Source organism: Culex quinquefasciatus, chromosome 1 (genome assembly GCF_015732765.1).
Source record: "Culex quinquefasciatus strain JHB chromosome 1, VPISU_Cqui_1.0_pri_paternal, whole genome shotgun sequence".
In the NCBI taxonomy this organism is placed as follows: Eukaryota; Metazoa; Arthropoda; class Insecta; order Diptera; family Culicidae; genus Culex; species Culex quinquefasciatus.
This window is the reverse complement of record NC_051861.1, coordinates 29427069-29452400: the sequence shown is the minus strand read 5'-3', so window position 1 is coordinate 29452400 and position 25332 is coordinate 29427069. Positions and strand designations below refer to the sequence as shown.

Sequence of the window (25332 nt, the reverse complement as noted above, 5' to 3'; positions counted from 1 at the left end):
TTGTTCCTAACATCATAATCTATCATTTAAGAAGTGAGCACCTGAAATTCCTCGACATGACCTCAAAATGGGACAGGCTAATGTACACCCTTCTACAATCGTGTTTACTCAATGAGATTTTCGGAACGACTCATCCTCTCGAATGACGGTTTGACAAAATAAGGGATGATTAAGTTTGGATCCTTTCGCAACTCACCAAGGCAGGGTTCGGGCCTTCACAAAACGCAACAAGGGATGAAAGAGGGAAGATTAGCCACCGCAATGATGCGTTTTATGCCGCTATTATGCTGATGTGAGAGAAATGGGAGTGGAAAAATATGCTACCACTAACCGAGCACACCACCAAGGCTATTATTAATTGTGTGTGTAAATTAATACCTATCCGAGGCGGAGCGGAACGACTGTGTAAATAAAAGATGCTAAAGATAACAATTTGCTGGTTGAATTGCACGTGGGAGAAAGATTCGAGAGCAAAGTGGGAGATTAATTTTCACCGGCGGGTGTAAATCAAATCTCGTCGAGTTTATTTGTCTTTGGTTGGGTGTAGTTTCTTCTACAATTAGTAAGAGGAAATTTAATCATCCGCCGGTACTAAATTTAATCCGGAAGAAGTAATCAGGAAAGGGATAACAGTCCGAAACTGACCTAACTCACCCCCGTCGGACGTCTGACAGTTGGACCAACATTCGGGAGTCCGGGAAAACGCACCAGCAAATGGAAGGAAGAAATAAAGTATCGATGACCACGGACGCACCACCGCCGAGTCAGTTGGCCTTTTCTAGCTAGTCAGTTGAAAAATATGTATCAAATATCCAACATCGAGTCAATCGAGTGTGAATCGTAAACGACGCGGATCACGTCGTGCGATCGTTGTAAAGCTGGAAAAGGATATCCTCTTTTGTCTTGGGGGTTTGCTTGCGAGGTTATTTCGAGTATTGCCACCAGGCATGAAAAAGGATAGTTTTTCACAAAAAAAGGATGCGCTGGAACAGCTTTTTGATTGAAATTGGTATGAGTTGATTTTTACCAGTGCTCAATTAATCAAGTTTTTTTTTGTGTTTCTTGTTTTTAGAAAAAAAAAACTTTTTAATTCTACTTGCTAATTTTGATGAAAGAGGATGATTCAGGTCGAAGTAAATTACATGTTTTATGAATATAAACAATTTTAGTTTCCTCAAAGAGAGCCTTTTTAAAGATTTTGGCGAAAAGGCTCAACGTGGTTTATGCATGATCCCGAAAAACGTGGGTGTCACCTAGCTATCACCATTTGTTCTACAGTACTAGATGTACACAGTTAAAAAAAGTGTAATTTTAGAAGGTATTACATCAATTTAGACTGGAAAAGTGGCATTATTACGAAAAAGAGGAAAATTTTAACATTAAAAAAACACATAACACCTCTTTTTCTGACATTAAAGATGTACTCATTCCCAGATGTGATATCTGGAGTTTTTTTTTTTTTTTGAGAAGGTCCAATAATTTTTGAAACCGCCTTAAGTAAGGGGTATTAAAAAACACCCAAAAAGCAAAAACTGAAAATTTGGTTTTTTGGACCTTTTCAAAAATAAAACCAGATATTAGCCATGATTTTTGCACTGTGTACCTGCTCGCCCAGTTGTCAGATTATAAATTTTTTACAATTCTATAATACTGGTGCCTTTCTGTCATTGATTTGTTATACAGTAGTTGTTCGGTAACTGGGCGTTGTTTAACTGGGCTGCTTTTTAACTGGGCGCTCGATAACTGGGCCGTAGCCCAGTTAAAAAGCAGACACACGTCAAAAAACCAAAACAAACCAAAATGACCGAGGGGTTAATGGATGCAAAAATCATGTTCAATAAATGAAAAAAACTTTTTTCAAAATTTTATTTCAAGTCACAATTAATGGAATATGAAAAGTAAGCATTGTAAATAAATGCATTAACTTTTATTTTTATATTTCATCAGGAAAATATTATGCATCGGAGATCCCCTCGTTGTTTTTCGTTCAGCCCAGTTATCGAGCAGCATTCGGTGACTGGGCTATGTTCTCAGCCCAGTTACCGAACAAGTAATGTATTCTTCTTAAACCCTCCGATCTAAAAATTCACCAAAAATCAAACTTTCAACCAATTTTTGATCAGTAAAAAGCTTTGGAAAAAAACTCTTAAATTTTAAGAAAATTGTCTGTTTGGAAGTTAAGACTTGTTTTATGTGACTTTGCCAATGTTTAAAAAATGTCATTTTTTCTGGGGTCAACTTTGGCTGTGTTTTTTACTAACATTTTCTCTATATTTTGTGAAATTAAGTATGAGGTAATGTTGGTAGTGTACCAGACCTTTGCCTTTAAGCATTTTTTTACAATTTTAATGATAATGATATCGTTCTATAGAAGAAAATGTGAAAAACAAGCAAAAGATTGAGAAAGTGACTATAAAAGCATAAAAAAAAAACAAAAAAACATGAAAAGGTAATGATAGCAGGTGGTAGAGTAAGCCAAATACTATAAGAAACAAACATAAACAAAACAAGATAAATGCAAATTAAAATACTAAAAATTAAATAAGAAAACTATAAAACAAGAGAAGTAAAATTTTTGGTAGAACAAAAGTTGCTCAAAATTACCTCGTTAACAAGGGAAAAATAAAATTCCTCAAAAAATTTAGGCAGTAGTGGTCAACCCAGCGTGAAATCCCTGAAATTTTGAAATTTTCGGTAAAACCCGTGAATATTCATCCGCAAAGCACTTTCATGGAATTTATATTAGTTAACACTTGAAAAGCTTTTTAATAACTAATGTTTTTTTAACCAATACAGTTTTTAGATTGGACTTACGAGTATATTGTGATTGGTTTTTTTTTTTGAAAGTTGGATATTTTTTTTCAAATGTATCTTTTTTGATGATCGAATAATAGCAAACATTCCTTTAAAAATAACTTTCAGTAAATACAGTCGACTTTCTTTGAGTCAATATTACAGGAACAATAATCGGAGACATTGTTTGAATGTCACAAATTTAGTTTTCATTTCAAATTAATTACAAAACAAGCTATTTTGTTTCATATGTTTACTAAACACTTTCACACAAAAAGACCGAGAAATAACTCATCTAATCTAATCTTATCCAACCCTAGCGCAGCCAGTCTTCGAGGGCATCCTGGAAAATGCCTCAGGTTGATAAACGCATAGCATCCTCTTGCCATTATTTACATTTGCAGTGCCCCAATGCAATAAATTTCTTTGAAACATCACAAAACGTTAATGTGGCCAGGCCAACTGCGTAAAGTTTACCGCAAAGATGATTCATTAAAGTGGATTGAGTTTGAGCACGAATGTTCATACCACAATACATTTCTGAATCTACAGGGGAGGAAGAAACGTGGGGATCGTTGGGAGTTTTGGTGCTCCGAGACCCTCTTGGATGGGACATCGTATTTCCACAAATGCCCTGGACACTTTTTGCCGTGGTTATCTGCCGTTCTACGCATAATTGTCCCATGTTCAAAAAAGTGCAAATGAGAAAATGGCGATTGAAAATTTTCGACCGATTTCTGTGTTTCTACGCATAATTGTCCCGTGGGTTCCTATTCGCCCTATGTGTCCCTAATCGCCCCAGTTACGTTTATCACCCTTATTTGTGATTCTCTTGCTATGCAACAGGTAAAAAAGACATAATGCTTAGTAAAACTAATGATTCCGTGTAAGAAAATACTTGGTGGGACAATTATGCGTAGAAGTTTAACGTTGGAACAAACTTACTTGGTGTTGTTTTTAATGAGTTTCCAAACAAAGTACCAGATTTTATGTGTTTTTCTTAAAGTACACATCTGGAGCAACATTTGAAAGGGGCGGTACGACATTGCTCTTACGGCCTTTCGTCCCATTTAAACGCGTGTAATGAAAGGCCGTAAGAGCAATGTCGTACCGCCCCTTTCAAATGTTGCCCCAGACATCAGACTAAACTTAAAAATGTCATAAAGTCAAAATCGTCCAAAACTGACATGGGACAATTATGCGTAGAACGGCAGTTATAGCGCCACAACTCGTTCTCTATTGAGAGAGTAGAAAAAAATAATAAAAAGTAATAATATGGAGAACCATTTCTTACTAGTTTAAAAATAAATATTAAAATTAAATATTTTTTAAGTGTGTGGACCTGTACATATAGTATTTATAAATTTAAAAAAAAATCAGTCTCACCGTACAAGATTTTTTTTGCTTTTGGGTGCTTTTGGATATTTTCAACGATAGTGAAATAGCAAAAAATCAGAATTAAGTCTACATTGGACTTAAAAAAAAACATCCAAAATGCTTCTTACTCAAAATAAATTTGGATGGATAATTGTAATTGGAAATACAAAGATGCAGAGTGGAAAAGCAAACACAGGTGCCAACAGTAAGGATTTTCTTTCCATTCTACCTCCAAAGGTTGCAACACACCTGCCCAAGTACCGGTTATACATTTATTACGAAACGAATTACGCTAATATGTGTTTGTTTATTGTTTCTCCCTTCTGGTTTCCTCTATTTGCTTAGAATCGTACAAACAAAGTAGAACCCCTCTTTATTTAGCTCATGTTTGCCTAAAATTTGAACCCTCCCCGCAAAATGCTTTTCGTCGATTAAAACTGCAAGTGTTTCTTTCCTGTGCTAGTACACATGCACCATCCCGTACAAAAAGGTCCAAAACAGTACGTACGTGCAGAGCCCTCCGAGAAACCCGTTGGTCAGCAGACTCTTCCGGCTGATAAAATATTTTTGCCAGTTCGAGCCGGACTTGAGCAGCAGCATACACCACATACCGAGCACGGCCAGCACGTAAAACAGAAAACCGATGATTCCAGTTAGGCCGAGGACACCTAGGGCAGGAGAATCAATGCAAAAGTTATCGCTCAAGCTTAACAAGTTTTAATCAAAGCCACTTACCAGCGGTGCTTCCGGACAGGGCGGCCATCGACGTTCGGCAGTACTCCACGGCGGACGCGTTGTTCCGGATTGCGGCCTCACTGTACGCGATGATTTCGCCCGTCTTGGTTTCGCGCGTTTTTACCCGGGAAGAAGCCATTTTTATTTTTTCAAATAAATTACTTGCACGTTTTCAAAAAATATTTTTTCCGCCGAGCTACGAAAAGAAATCGCGAGTTGTTTTGGTTTTAGATTCTTTGACAGGTTGGAGAAAAATCAGCTGCGTGTGTAGTGCGCAAACGTCAAAGTTAGCGCCACCCTTGCACGATGGGAAAAACGGGACTTGAACGGGAAAAAACAAATAATAGATTTTTTTTGAAATTAAATATGTCTTTATTGAACATTCTTATAATAATTACATTTCATTTACATTCATTTCATTTCATTATATTTTTCGTTTTATTATTAACTGTTCACATTCATTTATTTACTTCAAATTGTTTTACATGTTTGCATTGAATCGAATACATTTGAGTAAAAAAGAAAAAAATAACTTAAACAACTAATCCTAACTTAAAACTAAAAAAAGTAAATTCATTGAAATATTCAAAATCATTAAAACGAGTAAACTACGAACTGTATTTCAAAATAAATCCTCCAAGCGTTCTCGCTTGTTCCGCACGAGTTTTGCAACCACTGCAGTGTTGGTGTCATCTCGATGAAAATGTTCAGAAGTTCTTGTGGTGAAAACAGGTCTCTGCTGCATTTATCCGTTGATGCTGATTGGTTTTCCCTCGGTTACGGAACAGATTCCGCTCCAGGTGACGCCAATGCGGGAAAATCCACGTCCATAAATGCTGGTGGTTTTTTGCGGCGATTTGGTTGGTGCCTCGTCGTCGCTTGCTGCCGAATTTTCTCAAACTCAGCTCGTTTTGGGCAGCTTCGATTCTTGGTCGAATGGTCGCCACCGCAATTGGGTACTAAAGCCCTATGTCAATTTTTATGTACAACGGTAAAAAACACGATTAAAAACCATTTCTGATCACTTTTTTTCATTTTAATGCAAATTTTTTTTTGACAAGACAACATTTTTTCGATGGATCAACTATGGTCCCCTTGGAACGAGCTGTCAAGAAGGAGCTTTTCAGACGGCGTTGTCGATCCTTTCTCGAGATGAACCAGGTACAGTTGATCACGATACTTGATGTCCTTGTTGTGTCTCGTCATCTTGAAGACTTCGATCACGTTCAACTTAAGAGTTTTGAGCTCTTCTTTCAACACACTCACATTAATGTCGTACAGGCCTCGGAAGACCTGTTTCATGGGGCGTTTACCTGGATCGTCATGGCTGTAGTATTCAATCTTTGTGTTGTTCAAGAAATTCCGAACGTAGTTGTAATCCTTTCTGGTAGGTAGCAGAATTTTGAGTCCATCAGCACACAAGCGAATGGAAGCTCGTAAAGCACAAGGTTTGATAAATCCGGTCAGCCACTTTCGCACCGAATCCGATGACGACGTTTTCACAAAAATGGGTGGCAACTTTTCCCGTCCTTCAAATTCTTCCTTCTCGCTCACGTCCACAGGGAGGGTAGCGAACTGGTTTCCAGACGAATTTTGAGCGTCCTTGCTCAAACTGCCTGGCTTTGCAGGTAGCGCTTCGGCATTATTTAGCTTCTACAAATCTGCCGATCCTGCTGGTGAGGACCGCCCGAGGGACCGCCTCTTTTTCTTGCCGTGAGGCATTTTTTGCACTTTTTAGCACTTTTTTGGTGTGTGAGGGACGCACGTCTGACTCGCTGCTCTGTTAATCACAGGCTAACACAAATAATAGAGCTATCTACGTGAGCATGTATTGCGTGTTTGTACACGAAGGGTTTTTAGATTAAAATTTGTACCCGCCAAAACAAATGGTATGCTAGTGTGCGTGAGATCGGGCTTAGATAGCTCTATACTCGGATTAGTTTTCAAAAAGACGTAAGAGCCAAAGCCTTTTTTGCATCGGTATTCGACCAACTTACGAAAAACCAATGTCAAAAATGCCTAAGATTGTTCATCTACACGTCTTTTAAGTACCCAAACAAAAAAATAAATGAAATTTTGAAACAATTTGTTGAAAAACGAATATAAGGTCACGGTGGCTCGTACGGCTTTTTGAAAGCTCATCCGAAAATATTATTCATCAAAATTTAATTTAAATTTAATTTTGTTCTTTCCGCCAGAAAAAGGAGAAGTTTTCATATGTTTGGCAGGTAAAAATTCAGCTTCTACCCAGTCACGAAATATACTAGCGTAGCTGGTTCTGTCAGAATCCTGCTACACTCAATACCCGATTGTTGGTCACTTTTTCGTTTGATACTTTTTTAGTTTGCACCTCGGTTTGCATACCAATTTCAACCCTTTGTACGTCCACAACTTACAAAATCACATTCGCCCATTCAGTTGTTTTGCTAGAAATAAATATCAGAAATATTTGATTTTTTATATTTCAAGCAAAACAATGTAAATGGGCCAATGTAGAAGCGTAAACAAAAAGTCTATCCTACTCATTCCTAAAGTAAACATCAACTAACGTGAGCAGGATAGACTTTCGATTGACACTTTACCATTGGCCCATTTACATTGTTTCCAAAGTTGCGACCCTATTTTAGCCAAATTTGAATGAATGCCTGTAAAATAAAAAAAATATGTTTTTCAATATTTAATGGTTGAGTTAATTTAATTACAACTTCCTAGACAACTTCTTATTAGGCTGTTTAACACTCGATTTCAGTTGAAAACGCTTTTAATGAGCTGCAATTGAATGTCAAAGTGCTGATATGGCAACATTAGAGGCACGCTGGAATTAGATGCTGTTCCCCTAATTTCAGGATCATACTAAAGCTCAACAAACAAAAATAAGACAGTCAAATAAAAATTAATTTCTTGGTTGGATTATCCGAAGTAAAATTTTTCCAAGATTTTCGGATAATAGAGTCTGGACTGTAAATATTGGAGATGAAGGTAACCAATTCGGCATCTATCTTGATGACATCAACGTTTAAGTTACGCCCACCCTTATAAAATAAACATAAACAAGAAAGTTTTCGCAAGTTTTGCAAGACTAGTGATTTCCAAAAATTTCGCAAATTAAATTTTCCGAAGTTTTTAAATTATTCCTGCGTGATTTCCTGACCCCCGCAACATCCCGTCCCAATGGCCCACATCAACTACACGGACGGCCTGGTTCGGGAGTACGTGCTGTTTCGGGGATTTTCCAGCACGCTAAAATCCTTCGACAACGAGCTGAAAAACGACAAAGACAAATCCTTCCGGGTTGATAAGCTAATTGATCAACTGATGCAGCTGATCCAAACGCACGATCTGCAGGGATGCCGGGATCTGTGGGCGCACTTGAACAACCACCTGTTTCGCAACCTGGAGCACAGTTTTACGGCGGGTGAGTTTCAACAGTTACTGTTATGTCGATTGTGTAATGAATTGATTGGATGATCTTTTTTTCAGCTGTGAACAAGTTGGAGCAATCGATCCTGAAATTGTATCTTGTTATTGCTTATTTGTCCAGCAAACCGGACAAGATCAACGAGTTCTTCGCGAAGTTGGCTCCGGAGCTGGTATCCCAAAGCGAGTGGAAGGAGTGGTTCTGTATGTTTGGTATTTTGGCTTCTTGAAGGTGAAATAATAATTTTTATTTCCTTCCAGACTTTCCCTTCTGCAAAAACCCCGAGGAGCATTCCGCGTTTGCCGTGTGCTTCACCAAGCAGTGGCAGGACACGCTGCTTATTTCGCTGCACAACTTCCTCTCCACGATCTACCAGTGCATGCCCCAGCCGACCATTTCCAAGGTGGAAGCCGAGAGCAGTCTGCTGCGGAAGCTGCAGGAAGAGAACGCCCAGCTCCGCGCCAAACTACAATCCATCCAGCCCCAGCAGTCCGGTTCCGGCGCCGGTTCCTCGCACCAATCGCGTCTGTCCACGCTGGACGGCAAGACGCGCTACTCGCGACCCATCTCCGGTAGCCAGCAAACCCTGAACGACATCGCGCCCTTTGACATTCCTCCGCCGGCGCACATCGTCGACGATTTCTACATCATCGCGCAGGAATCGAACAACATTGGCAGTGCGGCGGAATCGCAGGCTCGCGGACTCAAGTCGCTGATCAAGAACATCAGCTCGGGCGGGAGTCCGGTGCTGGGACGGAAGGACACCGCATCCGAGAGGAACAAGAAACGCTCGGGAAGCGTTGGAAGTCGTGGCAACTGGATTCATAGCTAAGGGAGTGACGTGAGTAATTGTTATCTTTTTGTGAGTGTGTTTAGCGAATTTATTGTGTTATGGAATAAAGGATCTCGTAATTATTACTCAGTAAACATCGGGAGATCACAAATTTCGGATAGAATTGAAAGAACTTGAGTTCCATTCAAAGCGAAAGCATCGCGCTTTTCGTCGACAATCTTTATTCCAATATAAATACTACATCAAGATGCAAACATTTTTTTGTTTCTTGTGCAAATGTTAAACTTTTGAAACGAAAACTTTTCTGCTGTAAGGCCTCACCTGCGTCTTAATTCAACGCTAATCGCACTTCTAATACAAAACAAAAACTTGTAGTTTTAAAAAAAAGCCAGATCTCGCTTCTGTCACGGATTTGATCCTGTTATCTATTTAAATGCTGCGTAATTGTATGGGTTGAGATTCTTCAATACTACTGCTCGAGCGCGATTTGTCTGCTTGGGGAAGATTGTAAAATGTAACTTAACACGCTGCCGCTAAACTAGTCCAACTCTAAATTTCAACACGAAAACATCCAATTCAATTGCAATCTCGCGCTGCTCGCGTGTGTTTTTGTTTTTTTTTGTGCTCGCAACAGTATAATTTACGGTTTAAATATCGATTCTTTAGTGTGAATGTGTATACAATAATTGAGAGTAAATAGTTCGACACCATGTATTTAATATAAATAGCGAATGTGAAAGGTTAAAATTTCCGTTGACCGCGCTTAGGCTTCGCCAATCAGGGCGCACAGGGCACGCTTGTAGTCACCGGAGGTTTCACCCTGAAAAGGAAGAGAATATTTAATTAGTTTAATTGTAGGGAAAATAAACCTAGGTGTAACATTTATCAAAAAACATTGATTTTGACAGTTTTTTTTTATTTGAGCTTGATTTGGAATTTTTTTTGACTTATGGTCTAATCTGACTGACTTCAGGCCATAGATGATTTACTTTGAGACTAAACTAAATTATCTAAACTTATTGACTTATAATCCTCCAAACTGATTAACTTGTGGTCTAAACTTTTTAAATTTGTGATCAGCTAAATGACTTGTGCTCTAATATGATCATTGTTCAAACTATGATCTGAAATTTTGTATGCTTTTCTACTTTATTTGAGTTTTTATGTTACAGTAAAGACTCGATTATCCAAATCAAAACTTCGGATAATCGAATCACGAAAAAAAAACATTTTTCGTTGTCTTTTTCTAAAATCTTGAGCTTTAGTGTGACCCTTATACTGCCATTCTACGCATAATTATCCCTTGTCAGTTTTGGACGATTTTGACATTTTTAAGTTTAGTTTGATGTGTTCTTTAAGAAAAACAAATAAAATCTGGTAGGGGAGCTGGGGGTAAGACGGCCACCCCACTGTTTTAAGAAGTATACTAATGAGTGACGATATCTCAGCAATTAATGGTCCGATTTTCAATGTTAAAACATGAAACAATCGTGAAATTTTCCGATCTCTTCGAAAAAAATATTTTGAAAATTTTAAAATCAAGACTAACATTTTAAAAGGGCCAAACATTGATTATTACGCCCATTTAAAATGCTAGTCTTGATTTAAAAATTTTCATAATATTTTTTTCGAAAAGATCGGAAAATTTCACGAATGTTTCATATATTAACATTGAAAATCGGACCATTAGTTGTTGAGATATCGTCATTAGAAAATGGTGGGCTGTTTGGGTGAGACTTAGAAAACTTCAATTTTCGTGTTTCTTTTTCTTTAAGCCGCTGTATCTCAGCAACCAAAGGTCCAATCTTCAATGTCTCTTAGACAATTTTATAGCAAATTTTCTGAACTTTTCAAAAAATATATTTTTAGAAATGGTCACTCATGGTCACTATTTTTAAAAATTGAAAAACTGCAAATATTTCGCTAAAATCAAACTTTCGGTGGCTATATCTAGAAAACGGAGCCCTTTATCAAAAAATATGTAAAGTACTTTTCGATTGTAAATTCAATTTTGCATTAAAAAATAATGTCAAACTTGTTTTTGCATGAAACTTCGATTTTTTCCAAAAATCACTATTTTTCAAAAATTCATTACTCGGCGGCAGATTTTTTGACCATGTTTTTCTATGGCTCAAAAGTTGCGGATTTTTGTCCCCTAAAACATATCAAAAAATCTCGAAAATCAAAAAATACGTATTTTGGGAAATTGAGTTTTAGTAAAAAAAGTTGATAAAAAATCCTCAAATTTTTTTCCGTGTACCTATTTTTTTCTCAATAGTCCTCAACAATACCTACAACTTTGCCGAAGACACCAAATTGATCAGAAAATTCACTCAAAAGTTACAGCTGTTTGAATATTTACATACCATTTTGTATGGACAGCTGCCAAAATTGTATGGAGACTTGTATGGGTGAACCAATGACACAAAATAGCATATTTGGTCATAGGGAAGGCCCCCACAAAGTTTGAGTCAAATAAAAAAATACAAAAAATAAAAATGGTCGAAATCGGCCGATTTCGTAGAGAGTTGCTCATAGGTTATATTTTGACGTTTTTTTGACTGTTAAGACATATTTGTAATAAGGAAAAGTATTTTCAATAAAACTATCAATTTTTGATCAAAATTCTGTTAAATACCGTTTCGACAACATGCGTTACTGTGCTATAGCAAAATTCTTTGAATAGTATGAAATCCTATCAAACTTTTCATAAAAATCGCTAATTTAGTATTGTTTACATAATTTTGATTTACTTATTCTAATCGAAATACACAAACTAATTGTTTTGCATCAAATTGTGTTTGTTTTGTAGAAAAAAAACGCAGTTTTTCATAAAATGTCGTCGCAATAATATGATATTCACTGAGCCAAAATATGTATTTTTTAAACAGCATTTTTCTTCACACTTGAAACTTATTTTTTTTCAACCAAAATAGTTATGATGTTCAGAGAAGTCTGTTAAACCAACCATGAAGGTATTTGGATGGATTTAGCAACGTTATTAAGTTAATTTATAGCACTGGCCGTCTTACCTCACATGGGTGGCCGTCTTACCCCGCGTATTTAATATATATACGTTTTCATTTTTTTTTAAATTGCTAAAAAGTATTGAAAATTGGTTTTTAGACCAACTAATTTTTGTCATTTTTATACTGGACTGCTAGTAGTACAATATGTACGCAAATTGAGATCAAAATAATCTGTTGTGTAAATTTTATGAGACTTCTCCCTTAGGGTGGCCGTCTTACCCCCATCTCCCCTACTTTGCTCGGAAACTCATTATAAACATCATCAAGTCTGTTTGTCCCATCGTTAAACTTCCACGCATAGTTGTCCCACCAAGTATTTTCTTACACGGAATCATTAGTTTTACGAAGCACTATGTCTTGTTTACCGCTAACTGGGGCTATTAGGGACACATAGGGCGAATAGGAACCCACGGGACAATTATGCGTAGAAACGCAGAAATCGATCAAAAAATTTTAATCGCGTTTTTCTCAGTTGCACTTTTTTGAACATGGAACAGTTATGCGTAGAACGGCATTATACTATTATACCCTAAACTGATTTAGAATTTTTAAATTCAAGATGGCGGCCAAAATGGCGATGATGAAATATAAAAAAAAGACAATCACACCGTCTTTGCAGACTGAATTCTAATATTAAACGGGACAAACATCGAACGAAAAGATCCAGAAGGATAAGGTGAACCCGCGCACCATAGCAACTTAGGGATCGGAAGCCGAAGCCGCTAACCACCGCGCCACGAGGCCCTTCAAATAATAAAAAACATGCTTTTTTTAATTTTGCAGGCATTCAACCATTCAAATTTGACTAAAATGGGGTCGTAGAACTCGAAAATAATTTCTATTTTGCACACAACAGATTTTAACTGCAGTGCAACCAACTTGTTCCACGTGCGGACTCTTAAATATTGCGACACTAAAATATTGCAAAAAATATTCAAACATATTCAAAATTACCTCCTAACGTCGTGAAGGAGAGGCATGGCAGGAACAAACACACATCCAGAGACATCACAGCATCCGACAATGTGTTAGTGTATAGTTGGACAACATACCATCATGAAATGTCGGTTAATGAAATGGGAAAAATAAACAAGCAAATGGAAACATGTTTACAGACTTGCACTCAACAAACGATTTCCTAATAACAACACTCTGATGATTGTTGAAAGTTGATCAACTCACCCGAACCGCGCTGATCAGCGTCTTGTTGTACATCTGCTCGAACTCGTCCTTGATGTTCTGCAGGTCAATCTCCGACCGGGCCACGATGATGCGGATCAAGCTACCGTCGTCCGTTCCTGCCCCGTCCATGGCCTTGTGCAGCCGCTTGGCAAAGTAGTGGGGCGCCATCTGGACGCACTCGACGATCGCGCTCAACGCGTCGTACAACTCTCCGCTCAGCTCGTCCTTCAGCGCCTGCTCGATCGTACGGCCCGAGAGTTTCTTGTACTCCTCAAACACCAGCTCCAGCTGGTCAAAACTGGCGTGCGCCAATATGCTGTAGAAAGTCTTCTCGTCCGTGCCGAGTTGACCCTCGCCGGCTTCGAACAGCGCCGTAGCCTGCTCGACGGCCAAATCGGCATCGACCGTACCCTGGGGATCGCGCGATCCCACAATGATCATCGTGAGCAGACGCCGGAAGCTTCCGTCAGTTTCGCTGCACAGATGCTCGGCCAACGGGCGGTTGTACATCTCCTCGTAGCAATCGACGATCCGCTTGATTTCCTCGTTGGTTTGCGGGGCCAAAATTTCGATCAGGGCGTCCTCGTTGGTGCCGATTCCGTCCATGGCTTTGCGCAGCTGCTTGCACAGGAACTTGTCGGCGGGCATCATCAACGCCACGATCACGTCCTCGAACTTTCCGCCCAGCTCGGACTTGAGGTCCTCGATGAGGTCCTATGGAAGAGATTTAAATAGAATTATGGATGGTTCAGGAAGATCATTCAAAATCTTTCAATTCTCTTTTTCAACTAAATAGAACCTAAGTTAGCTTTCCGAACGTGGCAATGTTTAGCTGTGCGAGAGTAGAAGAAACCATTTCAAAAATATGAGAATTTCCCCTTTGTTTTTCATATAATTTTTCAAAAAAAAAAACAAAATTGTAGTTGTTTCAGTGATATCATTCTTGAGCACATAAGTCATCTTAGCGAATTATTCAAATCTAAACCATCGCCAATGCTCCGCCAAAAACTGAAATAGATTTCATTTTTTTTTTATTTGGCTTAAAGTTTGAGAGGGGGTCTTCCCTATAACCAAAAAAAGTACTTTGCATAATTGGTTTTTTTTTTCATACAAGTCTCCATACATTTTTGGCAGCTATCCTTACAAAAGTGTCACGTTTCCGTTTCACTTCTGATAAACGATGGCTTCATATTTGCAATTACAAAAAAAAAAACTTTAGCTTATTTATATTGTCAAGCTTAACTTAATCTGCCTAAGTATGACCCCTAAACTGCCGCTCTAATCCGAGAAAAACTCATGTCAAATTAGTCCCGCCCAGAATTTTACTAAAAAGTGGATTTTCTTTGTTTTTCTAGAACAAAGTATTAAATGTTCTTAGGTTTTCTGATAGTTTACACGATTTCGAACCAAACTGCATCATTACCTAAAAATTGACGAAATTACATAGGGGACGGACTTGCTTCGAACGGCAGTAAACTACTCTAAAGCAATTTAGAATTTTTCAATCCAAGAGGACGATGATGAAGTATTGGGAAAATGCATTTGATAATTTTAAAGACAAACACATTTGAATTCAAATTTGATTAAAATGAGGTCGCAGAACTCGAATTTGATGCTCCGAAGAGGCCTTCGAATAATTGAGTCTGGACTGTATCCTTGCAAGAGATTCTTAATCGATTTGGTGTCTTCGGCAAAGTAGTAGGTTTGGACTAGAACAATCCAGATGGAAATAGTTACACTCATTTCAAAAAATAACTTTTTGCAATTCCGTCGTGAAACTACTTACTTTTCCTGTCATTCTTGAACGACGAAATAGCCTACTTTTCTGTACCAAAAATAACAGAATCGAATAGCAACACTTTTCAAAATAAATGCTGAAAAGTAACACTTTTCAACATTTTTTTTGATTTAAACGATTTATTGACAAAATACATGAAATTCGACTTAAAATTTCACTCAATGGGTGTTTTCCGAAATTGCAAAAAAAGTTGTATGGAACTCGTTGCAAAACTTGATTTTTCAGCACTCGTCGTATTTATCCAACTCGGTGAACCTCGTTGGATAAATGTACGACTCGTGCTGAAAAATTCCTCTTTTTGCAACTTGTTGCATAAACTACTATTTTGTCATTCAAAGCGGAATCACAAAATCCGTATTGTTAGATATTCGAATCAAGACTTATATTCGTTAAGGTCAAAAATAAGTGTTTAAGAGCCTTATCAAGTTTTAGGGTTTATTTGCGAATTTTGAAAATATAGTTTCGATGAGTGGGTACTTTTATGATAGTTTAATATTTTGACATTGAAAATTGGACGCATATTTGCTTAGAAATCGTCAAATAAATACCGATGCTACCGATTGGTGGGTCTCGTGGCGCAGGGGTAGCGGCTTCGGCTGCCGATCCCGATGATGCTATGAGACGCGGGTTCGATTCCCGCCTTATCCTCTGAGCTTCTATCGGATGGTGAAGTAAAACGTCGGTCCCGGTTTCTCCTGTCTCGTCAGAGGCGCTTGAGCAGAAATCCCACGTTAGAGGAAGGCCATGCCCCGGGGGGCGTAGTGCCAATAGTTTCGTTTTTTTTTTTTGCTGTTTTTAGAGGAGCACTTTACTTATAGGAAAATTTCTAATCTTAAAAATGCTCAGGGATGGTCGAGCTTGGTAGTTTTTTTAAACAAAAAAAAGTGATTTCAAAGTGAAAACAATGCATGACATCAAATTTATTGGAAGTAGTTCTGGCTTGAAAAATTTATTTTAAATCTTAACATTTTATGTCGATAAAATTCTATCGAATAGGGCGTCCAATTTTCCCGGGTTTTGAATTTCCCGGGAAACGGGAAAAATATTTTTGGAATCCCGGGAATTCCCGGGATCCCGGGAAATTTTTGAATCAGTAATAAAATCTATGTTTCATTATATTTGTTATGTTTTCAAGCTTAAAATCATTGAATTAGCTTAATAATATCAAATGGTTATAATCCTCACTTCAATCTAAACAAAGACGACAGTTTTAAAATAGCCTAAAAGATTTTTTTGTCTTTGTGGTGTTTAGGATTTTATATCAACTACTATTTTTAATTCCAGTATAATTAATCATTTTTTATTTGCGAATCAAATTACATAATTCTTTTTTGAAAAGGTCAATAAGCTTTTGTTTTCCATATGTTTATAGGACCTATTCAAAAAAACTTTGGAATTCTTTCATTTTTTTTCTTTTATATATATTTTATATGACATGACTAAAACAGCTAGAAAACAAACAACGACAATAAATAAAATGATACCAGTCAATGTAAAATTTTAGATAAGTTTTGAATTCATTGTTTTATATAAAACATATTTTACAAATTATCTTCAAGTTACTACCGCCAACCGAGGGAAAATCAGAACTACAGTCTAAATAGGTACAGGAGATTTTAGAGCAATACATTTGGAAGTACAAATTGTTTTGTTCTGTTACTGTTTCAACCGAAGTAATCCAAAAAGTCATGCAAACATTTTTTGCTTTAATAGCTGTATTTATTCGTTACATTTGTACGTATTTGCCCTAGATGCCGGTGTTTGATTATAAATAATTTGATATGAGATTGTTTTTTTTTTTAATTTAAAATCGAAAATATACGTAAATATATCCAGTTTTTCAAAAAAATAAAATAATAGAGAAAAAAATGTAAAGCACTAGGCATTTTGCGGACCTGGTAATTCAAATTATAATATTTTTTCCTTAAATGCCAATTTAATGCTGAGGTTTGCTGAATACAAATTTTAATTCATTTTATTGTTCTACTATTTTCAAATCTGAATTTCCAGACCAAAATATGATTTTTTTCAATTTCGGGAATTCCCGGGACAAATTATAGAAAATCCCGGGATTCGGGAATTCCCGGTTTAGTAAAAATCCCGGGATTTTTGTCCCGGGAATTCCCGGGATGGACGCACTACTATCGAATTTGCCCATTTTTTTATTACGTTTTTTTCCAACACTATTAAATGCTAAATGTTTAGAGTGTAACTTAAAAATATTTTTTTTTAGATTGTAACATTTTTGTCTGTGAATCCATAAGCAATATCTACAACTCTGTCGAAGACTTGGTGTCAGAAAATTTGTCCTCAAGATAAAGATTTTTAAATAATTGTATGGACAGCTGTCAAATTTGCATGGAAACTTGTACGGACGAACTGATGGTGCAAAATAAATAGCTCAATAAGAAGTGAGCAAGCAAGTTTCTATCAAAAGCTGTGCACAATTAGTTATTTTAATAGTGAAAATCAGCAAATTGGATTTTTATTCTAGCCTGAAATTCGAAAATGTCTAATAAACGTATTTTAAGGCGACGAGGGTCAAAATCCGTACACACTAAAACAGGGGTATTTCTGATTTTGAGTGTACTGTACAGTTGTTCGCATCCACATAAGATGTCTGTAAGTTAAGGGGGTAGATCAGCCATGCCAGATATACAGATAAATCTGTATTATACAGATTTTTTGATCCCAAAAATCACAAAAACCTGTATATACAGATTTTTTTTAAATTGATTTAATTTAAAAATTTCACCAATGGAATACCCGATTCGACTGGTAGCTTTTTTACCCGATTCGACTTTATGCTTTAATATGATTAAAAAGTTCAAATCAGCAGTTAAAAATTAAAAAAAAAATCTGTGGCTTTGAATTTAACATGATACAAATAAAATACAGATTTATTCATAAGAAAATACAGATCTCCCATAAAATAATCTGGCATCGTTGGGGTAGATGGTTTCTTTCACTTTTGTGGCAATGATTGTCCAAGATGGTTCTGAATTCAGGGTCCAGAAATAGTAAATTGAAATGAAAAAATATTCACTATATGTAAAATGCTTCTGCAAATAACAAAGAAACCCATTTTTTGCTTGAATGTTTTTCTAAAACTAACATTTCGGGAATGCTGCCTTTCAGAGCCTTAAATCACAGACAAACAGACAATTTGTATCAAAAATCCATCGATGACTTCTGTATGAATGCTTTTTATGCAACTATCAAATCATGTAAAATTTGTGGTTAATTCAAAGTTGCCGTGATGAGTTTCCAATCATTCAAATTGACAGTTAAATTGCTGATCGATGAAATTAGAAAAAAAGTAGTGTTTCGTCTTTTTGTTTTAAACCATTTTCGAATGTTTTGCCTTTATTACAAAAGAAAGGTTTAAGGTTTGCTTTTGGAAAAACGCTTTTTTCAGAAATCTTTAAAAAATCGTGTCCGGCGGGGAATCGTCCCAGAAAAAAATCCTATTACTAATTTGCAGGTTATGATGCGCTCTTTCGATTGAATTTTGGCCCGAAACCCGGAAATCAAAGCCTGATTTTTGAGAGCTCTTTTTCTGAAATACTTGTGCGATGTCTGTATCCGCTCTTAAAAATTTGTGTCTTCCATCATTGGAAAACCACTCGTAAAACCCACAATTTTTATGTTTCAAATTTGTAGCCGTGGGGTCAGAGATGAACATTTTATTTTTCGATTCACAACTTTCGACCAGTAAATGTGGTCAAAGCCATTTTCAGGTGCATTTTTTGGACAATTTTACAGATAACACTATCAAATTAAAAGAATTCAGTTTCAAACAAAAAGCCATTCGAAAACATGGGCCATAAACTGCTTGGGCCCAAAATTTGAAGCTTTTTCAAAATGTATTTCCAGAGATGTAGCCATATTAGTGTTTTTCGTCTTATTTTTACCCTATTTTTCCCATTAAAATTTTAGGTTTTATACAGAATCATATACTGAACATCAAATTCGAAGTCCCGGCTCAAGTCGTCAAGTCGAAGCATAACCGCCAGCACATTTACGCTTGCGCGTGAAAGTGTTCTTTGTGGCTTCTCATAATAGATCGACAAAGCGCAATATCGATACATATTTTTTAAGTTAATCATAGACTAACATTAAAGACTGGGTACCCTTTATTTTTTCCTAATAATGTCAATCCAATAAGTTTTTCTAAATTAAATATAATTATCATCGACCCATAATGTACTTCTGAAATTTAAAAAAAAATGCATTCGAGGTTTAGTCTAAAAAGATTCAAAGCTTTCTGTCAAATTCCCACTGGGTGGTATCATTATATTTCTGATAAATCAATTGCACCAATATATTTTTCGGAGTTTCATCATTTTGTAAGAATGGCTCTATCTCACCCCTGGTGGGATTAAATCAGGGTTTATTTTACTAAATTTGTGTTGTCCATCATTGTAACCGAATTCAATCTTGAAGCCCTATGTCGATTTTTATGTACAACGGTAAAAAACACGATTAAAAACCATTTCTGATCACTTTTTTTCATTTTAATGCAATTTTTTTTTGACAAGACAACATTTTTTCGATGGATCAACTATGGTCCCCTTGGAACGAGCTGTCAAGTAGGAGCTTTTCTGTCAAGAAGGACCGCGCGGTTAATTTTTCAAAATTGATTTGAAAAGCCATTTTAAACTCTTTGTGGTCGTACAAAGGGTCATTGTACTCAGAAAAATAAGCTTTATCGTTGTGAACAGTAATATCAGCAATCTGAGCTTCATTTTAGGACCCAATTGAAAACCGCTCGCTCGCCAAACCAGGCACCAAAAAAGAAAGTGAACACATATGATTCCGTTCTATTGCCAAACACACCTCCTCCATGTACACATTGCATAATTGCTACGCTACGTATAGTCTTCGCGTCTTCCACGTCATGCTTTCCTCTCGACTCGGAATCATGTGGTGTATTGATGGAATTAATTCTCAGAAAAAAAATGAAAAAAAAATGAAAAAATGATTTACTTATGGTTCTGTAACATTCCAACAAGAAAACATCGTTATTATGAATTCTGGCTAATGTTTCACCAGTTTATGATTTAGGTCAAATGCCAACCATGTTTTAATGCTTTTAAGGGTACACCTGACTTTCTCCCCAACTATGTCGACCCTTGTACGCTGAGCTGTCACGCGCTCATTAGCCCATTCCATTGAATTTCGTTGCTTCATTCACCACAATTCTAATGGCATTATAATACGCTGAATGATTTGCTGTTGTGTGAATCATTCCACAACTCGGGTTTCGGTTGTAAAACTGGATGTAACCATCATCATCATCGCCGTCATCGTGCAAAGATGACTCATCTCTTAGCTTGTAACACAGCGACCCGCCAAGGCCACACTATTTCGCGCTCCACCCGTACAAAATTCGCTTCAGCTGTAGCGTTTGATATTGCGTATTATACACTAGTATAGACTGTAGCAGCTCATACTAACCCGCCCAAGCTCGCTGGCGTACGTCTCGAGAATCTGCGTCCGCTGGTCGGCGGAACGGGCGCACAGGATGTCGATGATGGCCTGCTCGTCGGTTCCGAAGCCCTTCATCGCGGCCCGGAGCGCGTTCGCATCGGCCGAGGCGTCGAAGCCTTCCACCGGCACCACGGTCGGCTTGGGCTGTGGAATGTTTTAATTGAATTCGATTATTATTTGTACTATAAGAGTTGGTATGGTGGATGTTATCGATCGACGGAATTCGTCATCGTTTTTTGGCGCACCTCTTTTGGGAGGGATATGGACGAACCTGGATTCTAGTGAAAAACGTGAGTTTTGCATTAATTGACCAAATTTAATCATTAAAAGGTGAAAGTTTTATCACTTTTTAATGGTTTTCAATTGAATCCAGATCCTCTTTTACTCCAAACAATGAATACTTACAGTATAATACCAGGACATCTTTGGCTTTAGGCTCAAGTCGTACTCACAATCAGCTAAGAATGGCTTAAACCCGCACAATTACGCTTAATTTATCTCAAGCGTTTTTAATAAGTTCACCGCAAAACTGATGACGACGACGCGCACCGAGTACCGATCTGACTGACGCAGTGAAGGAATCTCAACTAAATATTGTACGATGATGGTGAACCGGGCTCAGCCGAGACTCTCTTTCTCTTTTGATACACCACACTAAACGTGGCACAAGTACAGACGCAAAGATGTACACATCGACAGTTTTATTTTTTATTTTGAGAAAGCCGGTTCCGGAGAGTCCACTACGACAAGCTTAATGGTATAGAAGAGTAGAGAAATAGTTTGTAAAGGAAATTAATGTTGCACAGACATGAGTGTATTGTTGCAGTAACAAGCCACAACAGTAGTGTGATCTATTTTAAAAATAATCACTGAGGAAAAAGAATGTAAGATTTTCATAAGACTACATCTTATGTGCTGCCTGATTTGAGTATCCACTAGGCTCTCACGATTTTCATAAACAATCTTATGATCGTCACTATAAATTCATATGGTTATAACTAAACTTTACTTATGTATTTGGTCCACTGTTGATAGACTATGGACTTCATAAGAAATTCTTATGGAATTCATCTGTAATTTGTCAATGGTTTTCGCATTGACATTCCAAGATGGCGAAAGGACGGATCGAGCAGATAATTTTAAACGCTCGCTACTCCAAATTCCAAGTTCGTTCCGGTAACTACTTCACAAAGCTGCCGCCACCGCTATGAGTTTTACCGCGACCTCCAAGACACAGGTACAGAACTTACGGGGGGTGTTTCGTGGGTTTTGGTTCGAAGTTTAATATTTTGTTTTGGTATTTTAGGTAATATCAATGGCCGTTGGTTCCGCCGGCGGCCCTCCCCAGCATCCTCCAGAAGGATCCGGAGAATAGCATCGGTGAGGACAGTTCCCAGCAGCGATCGAAGGTTTAGGTTTGATTGACGCGGTCATGCCGAAGGTGGTGGCCATCCGGCAGAACATGCCGAATCACCAGCAAAAGACGATTAAACCGGAGGCTGCGTAAACCAACGGGACGACGAGCAGCGGAAGGAAATGAAGTTTTGGTTATATTACGATAATTTAAAAATATATACTAGAGTGTAACAAAAATGACTTTTTGGCGGGCATTCAAGGGTTTGTTCCGGTGGGCATACTAAGCCTAAATCCAAAATATGAGCTTGATTGGACGTAACAGGAGCTGGCGCTCCGCCTTTCAATTTTAAATGGGATTTAACCCGTAAAAAAGGATTTTTTCAAAAATGTCACTTTTTGAGGCATTTTGGCCACTGAAGCGTTTATTTTCAACATCATTGGCGTGTAGGCCAGATCCTTGCGCATCTTTTGGTATATATAACATTGACATTTGGAGCACCCTGGAGCTCGGTACAGGCCTTCAAAGTTTGGCATTTTTTCGAAAAATCGGTCCCGGCAAAAAAGATATGCGTCGCGCCTCGCGACGCCCTAGACGCCATTTGATTTTGCCGGGGCCGATTTTTCGAAAAAATGCCAAACTTTGAAGGTCTGTACCGAGCTCCAGGGTGCTCCAAATTTCAATGTTATATATACCAAAAGATGCGCAAGGATCTGGCCTACACGCCAATGATGTTGAAAATAAACGCTTCAGTGGCAAAATGCCTCAAAAAGTGACATTTTTGAAAAATCTTTTACGGGTTAAATCCCATTTAAATTGAAAGGCGGAGCGCCAGCTCCTGTTACGTCCAATCAAGCTCATATTTTGGATTTAGGGTTAGTATGCCCACCGGAACAAACCCTTGAATGCCCGCCAAAAAGTCAATTTTGTTACATCCTAATATATACGTTTAAAATTTAAATAAATTTTTGTTTTCATTCAATTAAAAATAAGAAAAAATAGGTATAAAAAACAATGTTTATTAATATAATCTCCATGAGCATTGCCATATATTCTGTACACAATTCCATCTATGAATGTCATAAGATAACTCAATGGAAATCTTAGTTGACGGCTTTGTCAAATTTCCCCTCCCAGCCATAAGAAAATCTTATGACATCCGAATAAAATCCTGATGTCTAAAGGTCATAAGACGTTCTTATGGATTTTGCCAGTACTTTTTTCTGAGTGTATAATTAAAATGATCTAACCTGCCGTTCTTCGCATAATTGTCCCATGTTCAAAAAAGTGCAACTGAGAAAATCTCGATTGAAATTTTACGACCAATTTCTGGGTTTCTACGCATAATTGTCCCGTGGGTTCCTGTTCACCCTATGTGCCCCTAATCGCCCCAGTTAGCAATTTATCACCCTTATTTGTGATTCTCTTGATATACAACAGTTAAACCAGACATAATGCTTAGTAAAACTAATGATTCGGCGTAAGAAAATACTTGGTGGGATGAGTTTCCGAACAAAGTACCAGATTTTATGTGTTTTTTTTTCTAAAATACACATCAAACTAAACTAAACTAAATGTCATAAAGTCAAAATCGTCCAAAACTGACATGGGACAATTATGCGTAGAACGGCAGTAAATGACCTTTGTCCTATTAATTGTTTACCTGAGACCGTTGGTTTATATCGAGAAATTCTTTTTTAAATCAATACTAACATTTGAAAAGGACCAAACATTGAATACTACGCCCATTTAAAATTGGACCATTAGTTGCAGAGATATCGACATTAGAAAATGGTGGGTTATTTTGGTGAGATTAAGAAAACTTCAATTTTCGTGTTTCTTTTTCTTAAAGCGGCTGTATCTCAGCAACCAAAGGTCCAATCTTCAATATCTCTTAGATAATTTTATAGCAAATTTTTTGAACTTAAAAAAACTATTTCTAGAGATGTTCACTCATGGTCACTATTTTCAAAAATCGAAAAACTGCAAATATTTCGCTAAAATCAAACCTTCGGTGGCTATATCTTGAAAACAGAGCCCTTTATCAAAAAATCTGTAAAGTTATGTCAAATTTGTTTTTGCATGAATTTCGATTTTTTCCAAAATCACTATTTTTTCAAAAATTCATAACTCGGCGGCAGATTTTTTGACCATGTTTCTGTATGGCTCAAAAGTTGCGGGTTTTTGTCCCCTTAAACATATCAAAAAATCTCCAAAATCTAAAAATACGTATTTGGGACCATCCATAAACCACGTGGACACTTTAGGAGGGGGCGGATGGCGATTGTCCACGCTCCATACAAAAAAAATTGCATGGACAATTGTCCACGAGGGGGGGGGGGAAGGGGTTGAGATTTCCAAAAAAGTGTCCACGTGGTTTGTGGACTTTTGGAAAATTGATTTTTTGTAAAAAAAAATTATTAAAAAATCTGCATTTTTTCCGTGTACCTATTTTTTCTCAATAGTCCTCAACAATACCTACAACTTTGCTCAAGACACCAAATTGATCAGAAAATTCACTCAAAAGTTACAGATGTTTGAATATTTACATACAATTTTTTTATGGACAGCAGCCAAAATTATATGGAGACTTGTATGGGTGAACCAATGACACAAAAAAGTATCTTTGATCATAGGGAAGGCCCCCACAAAGTTTGAGCCAAATTAAAAAATACAAATGAAATCCATTTCTGGTTTCCCACATTGCAGGAAACAAAAATGTTTTAACGTTTAGCTTGAAACTGTCATAAAAACAGCAATTCATGTCTGATATTGATAATTTTGAAATCATTTGACGCCTGAAAGTTTCCTTTCCCCTAACTATCCCCGTCTTATAGCTATTTCGAAGCTTGTGTTTAGTATTTTTCGAATGATCACAAGATTTTTATTCTCATTTCAATCTGTTTGAACCTTAATCATGCATTTACACACAAGACCCTCTGTAATTACTATTAGCTTTAAGAAAAATGTAATTACAAAAGCCGACTCGGTTCTAACCAGGTCCCAGTACCGAAAAGGACCTAATAAAAATAATTTTATGAAAAAAAACCCTGATCATGACTTTTCACATTTCTTTCAAGTATTCATAATACACCCAAAATTCAGAGTCCATAGAATCGTTCCCTCAAAAGTTATCCAAAGCTCAGTACTAAAATCGAAAGTATAATAGGGACGTGGCGTTACATCGTGCTGCCATCTGGTTTTTTAAAGTGCAAGAGTGGAAAAGTGCTGAGTCATCGTCTAAAAATAGACGGCGTCCTATCTCGCCCAGCAAAATAAAGTCGATAAAGAAGTCAGTTTCGATGAGAAAAAGTGGAAAACATGGTCTAAAAATAGCGACGCCATCCCCCTATGCTACCA

At 37.2% G+C, this 25332-nt stretch overlaps 3 protein-coding genes across 3 annotated transcripts; 1 reads left to right on the top strand and 2 right to left on the bottom strand.

Moving 5' to 3' along the window:
* Positions 1–4428: 4428 nt before the first annotated feature.
* LOC6038061 (ER membrane protein complex subunit 6) lies at positions 4429–5163 on the bottom strand. The gene is made up of 2 exons (XM_001847852.2): positions 4906–5163; positions 4429–4838 (listed from the first exon to the last, which is right to left on the bottom strand). Exons 1-2 carry the CDS (start codon positions 5042–5044, stop codon positions 4630–4632), a joined length of 348 nt encoding a protein of 115 aa, XP_001847904.1. The 5' UTR covers positions 5045–5163; the 3' UTR covers positions 4429–4629.
* Positions 5164–7933: 2770 nt separating this feature from the next.
* LOC6040676 (WD repeat-containing protein 91) lies at positions 7934–9250 on the top strand. The gene is made up of 3 exons (XM_038259578.1): positions 7934–8320; positions 8386–8526; positions 8584–9250. Exons 1-3 carry the CDS (start codon positions 8077–8079, stop codon positions 9153–9155), a joined length of 957 nt encoding a protein of 318 aa, XP_038115506.1. The 5' UTR covers positions 7934–8076; the 3' UTR covers positions 9156–9250.
* A 44-nt stretch (positions 9251–9294) lies between these two features.
* Positions 9295–21228, bottom strand: LOC6040677 (annexin B10). Its single transcript, XM_001849980.2, has 4 exons — positions 21024–21228; positions 20586–20762; positions 13328–14041; positions 9295–9936 (listed from the first exon to the last, which is right to left on the bottom strand). Exons 1-4 carry the CDS (start codon positions 21039–21041, stop codon positions 9880–9882), a joined length of 966 nt encoding a protein of 321 aa, XP_001850032.1. The 5' UTR covers positions 21042–21228; the 3' UTR covers positions 9295–9879.
* Positions 21229–25332: the final 4104 nt, after the last annotated feature.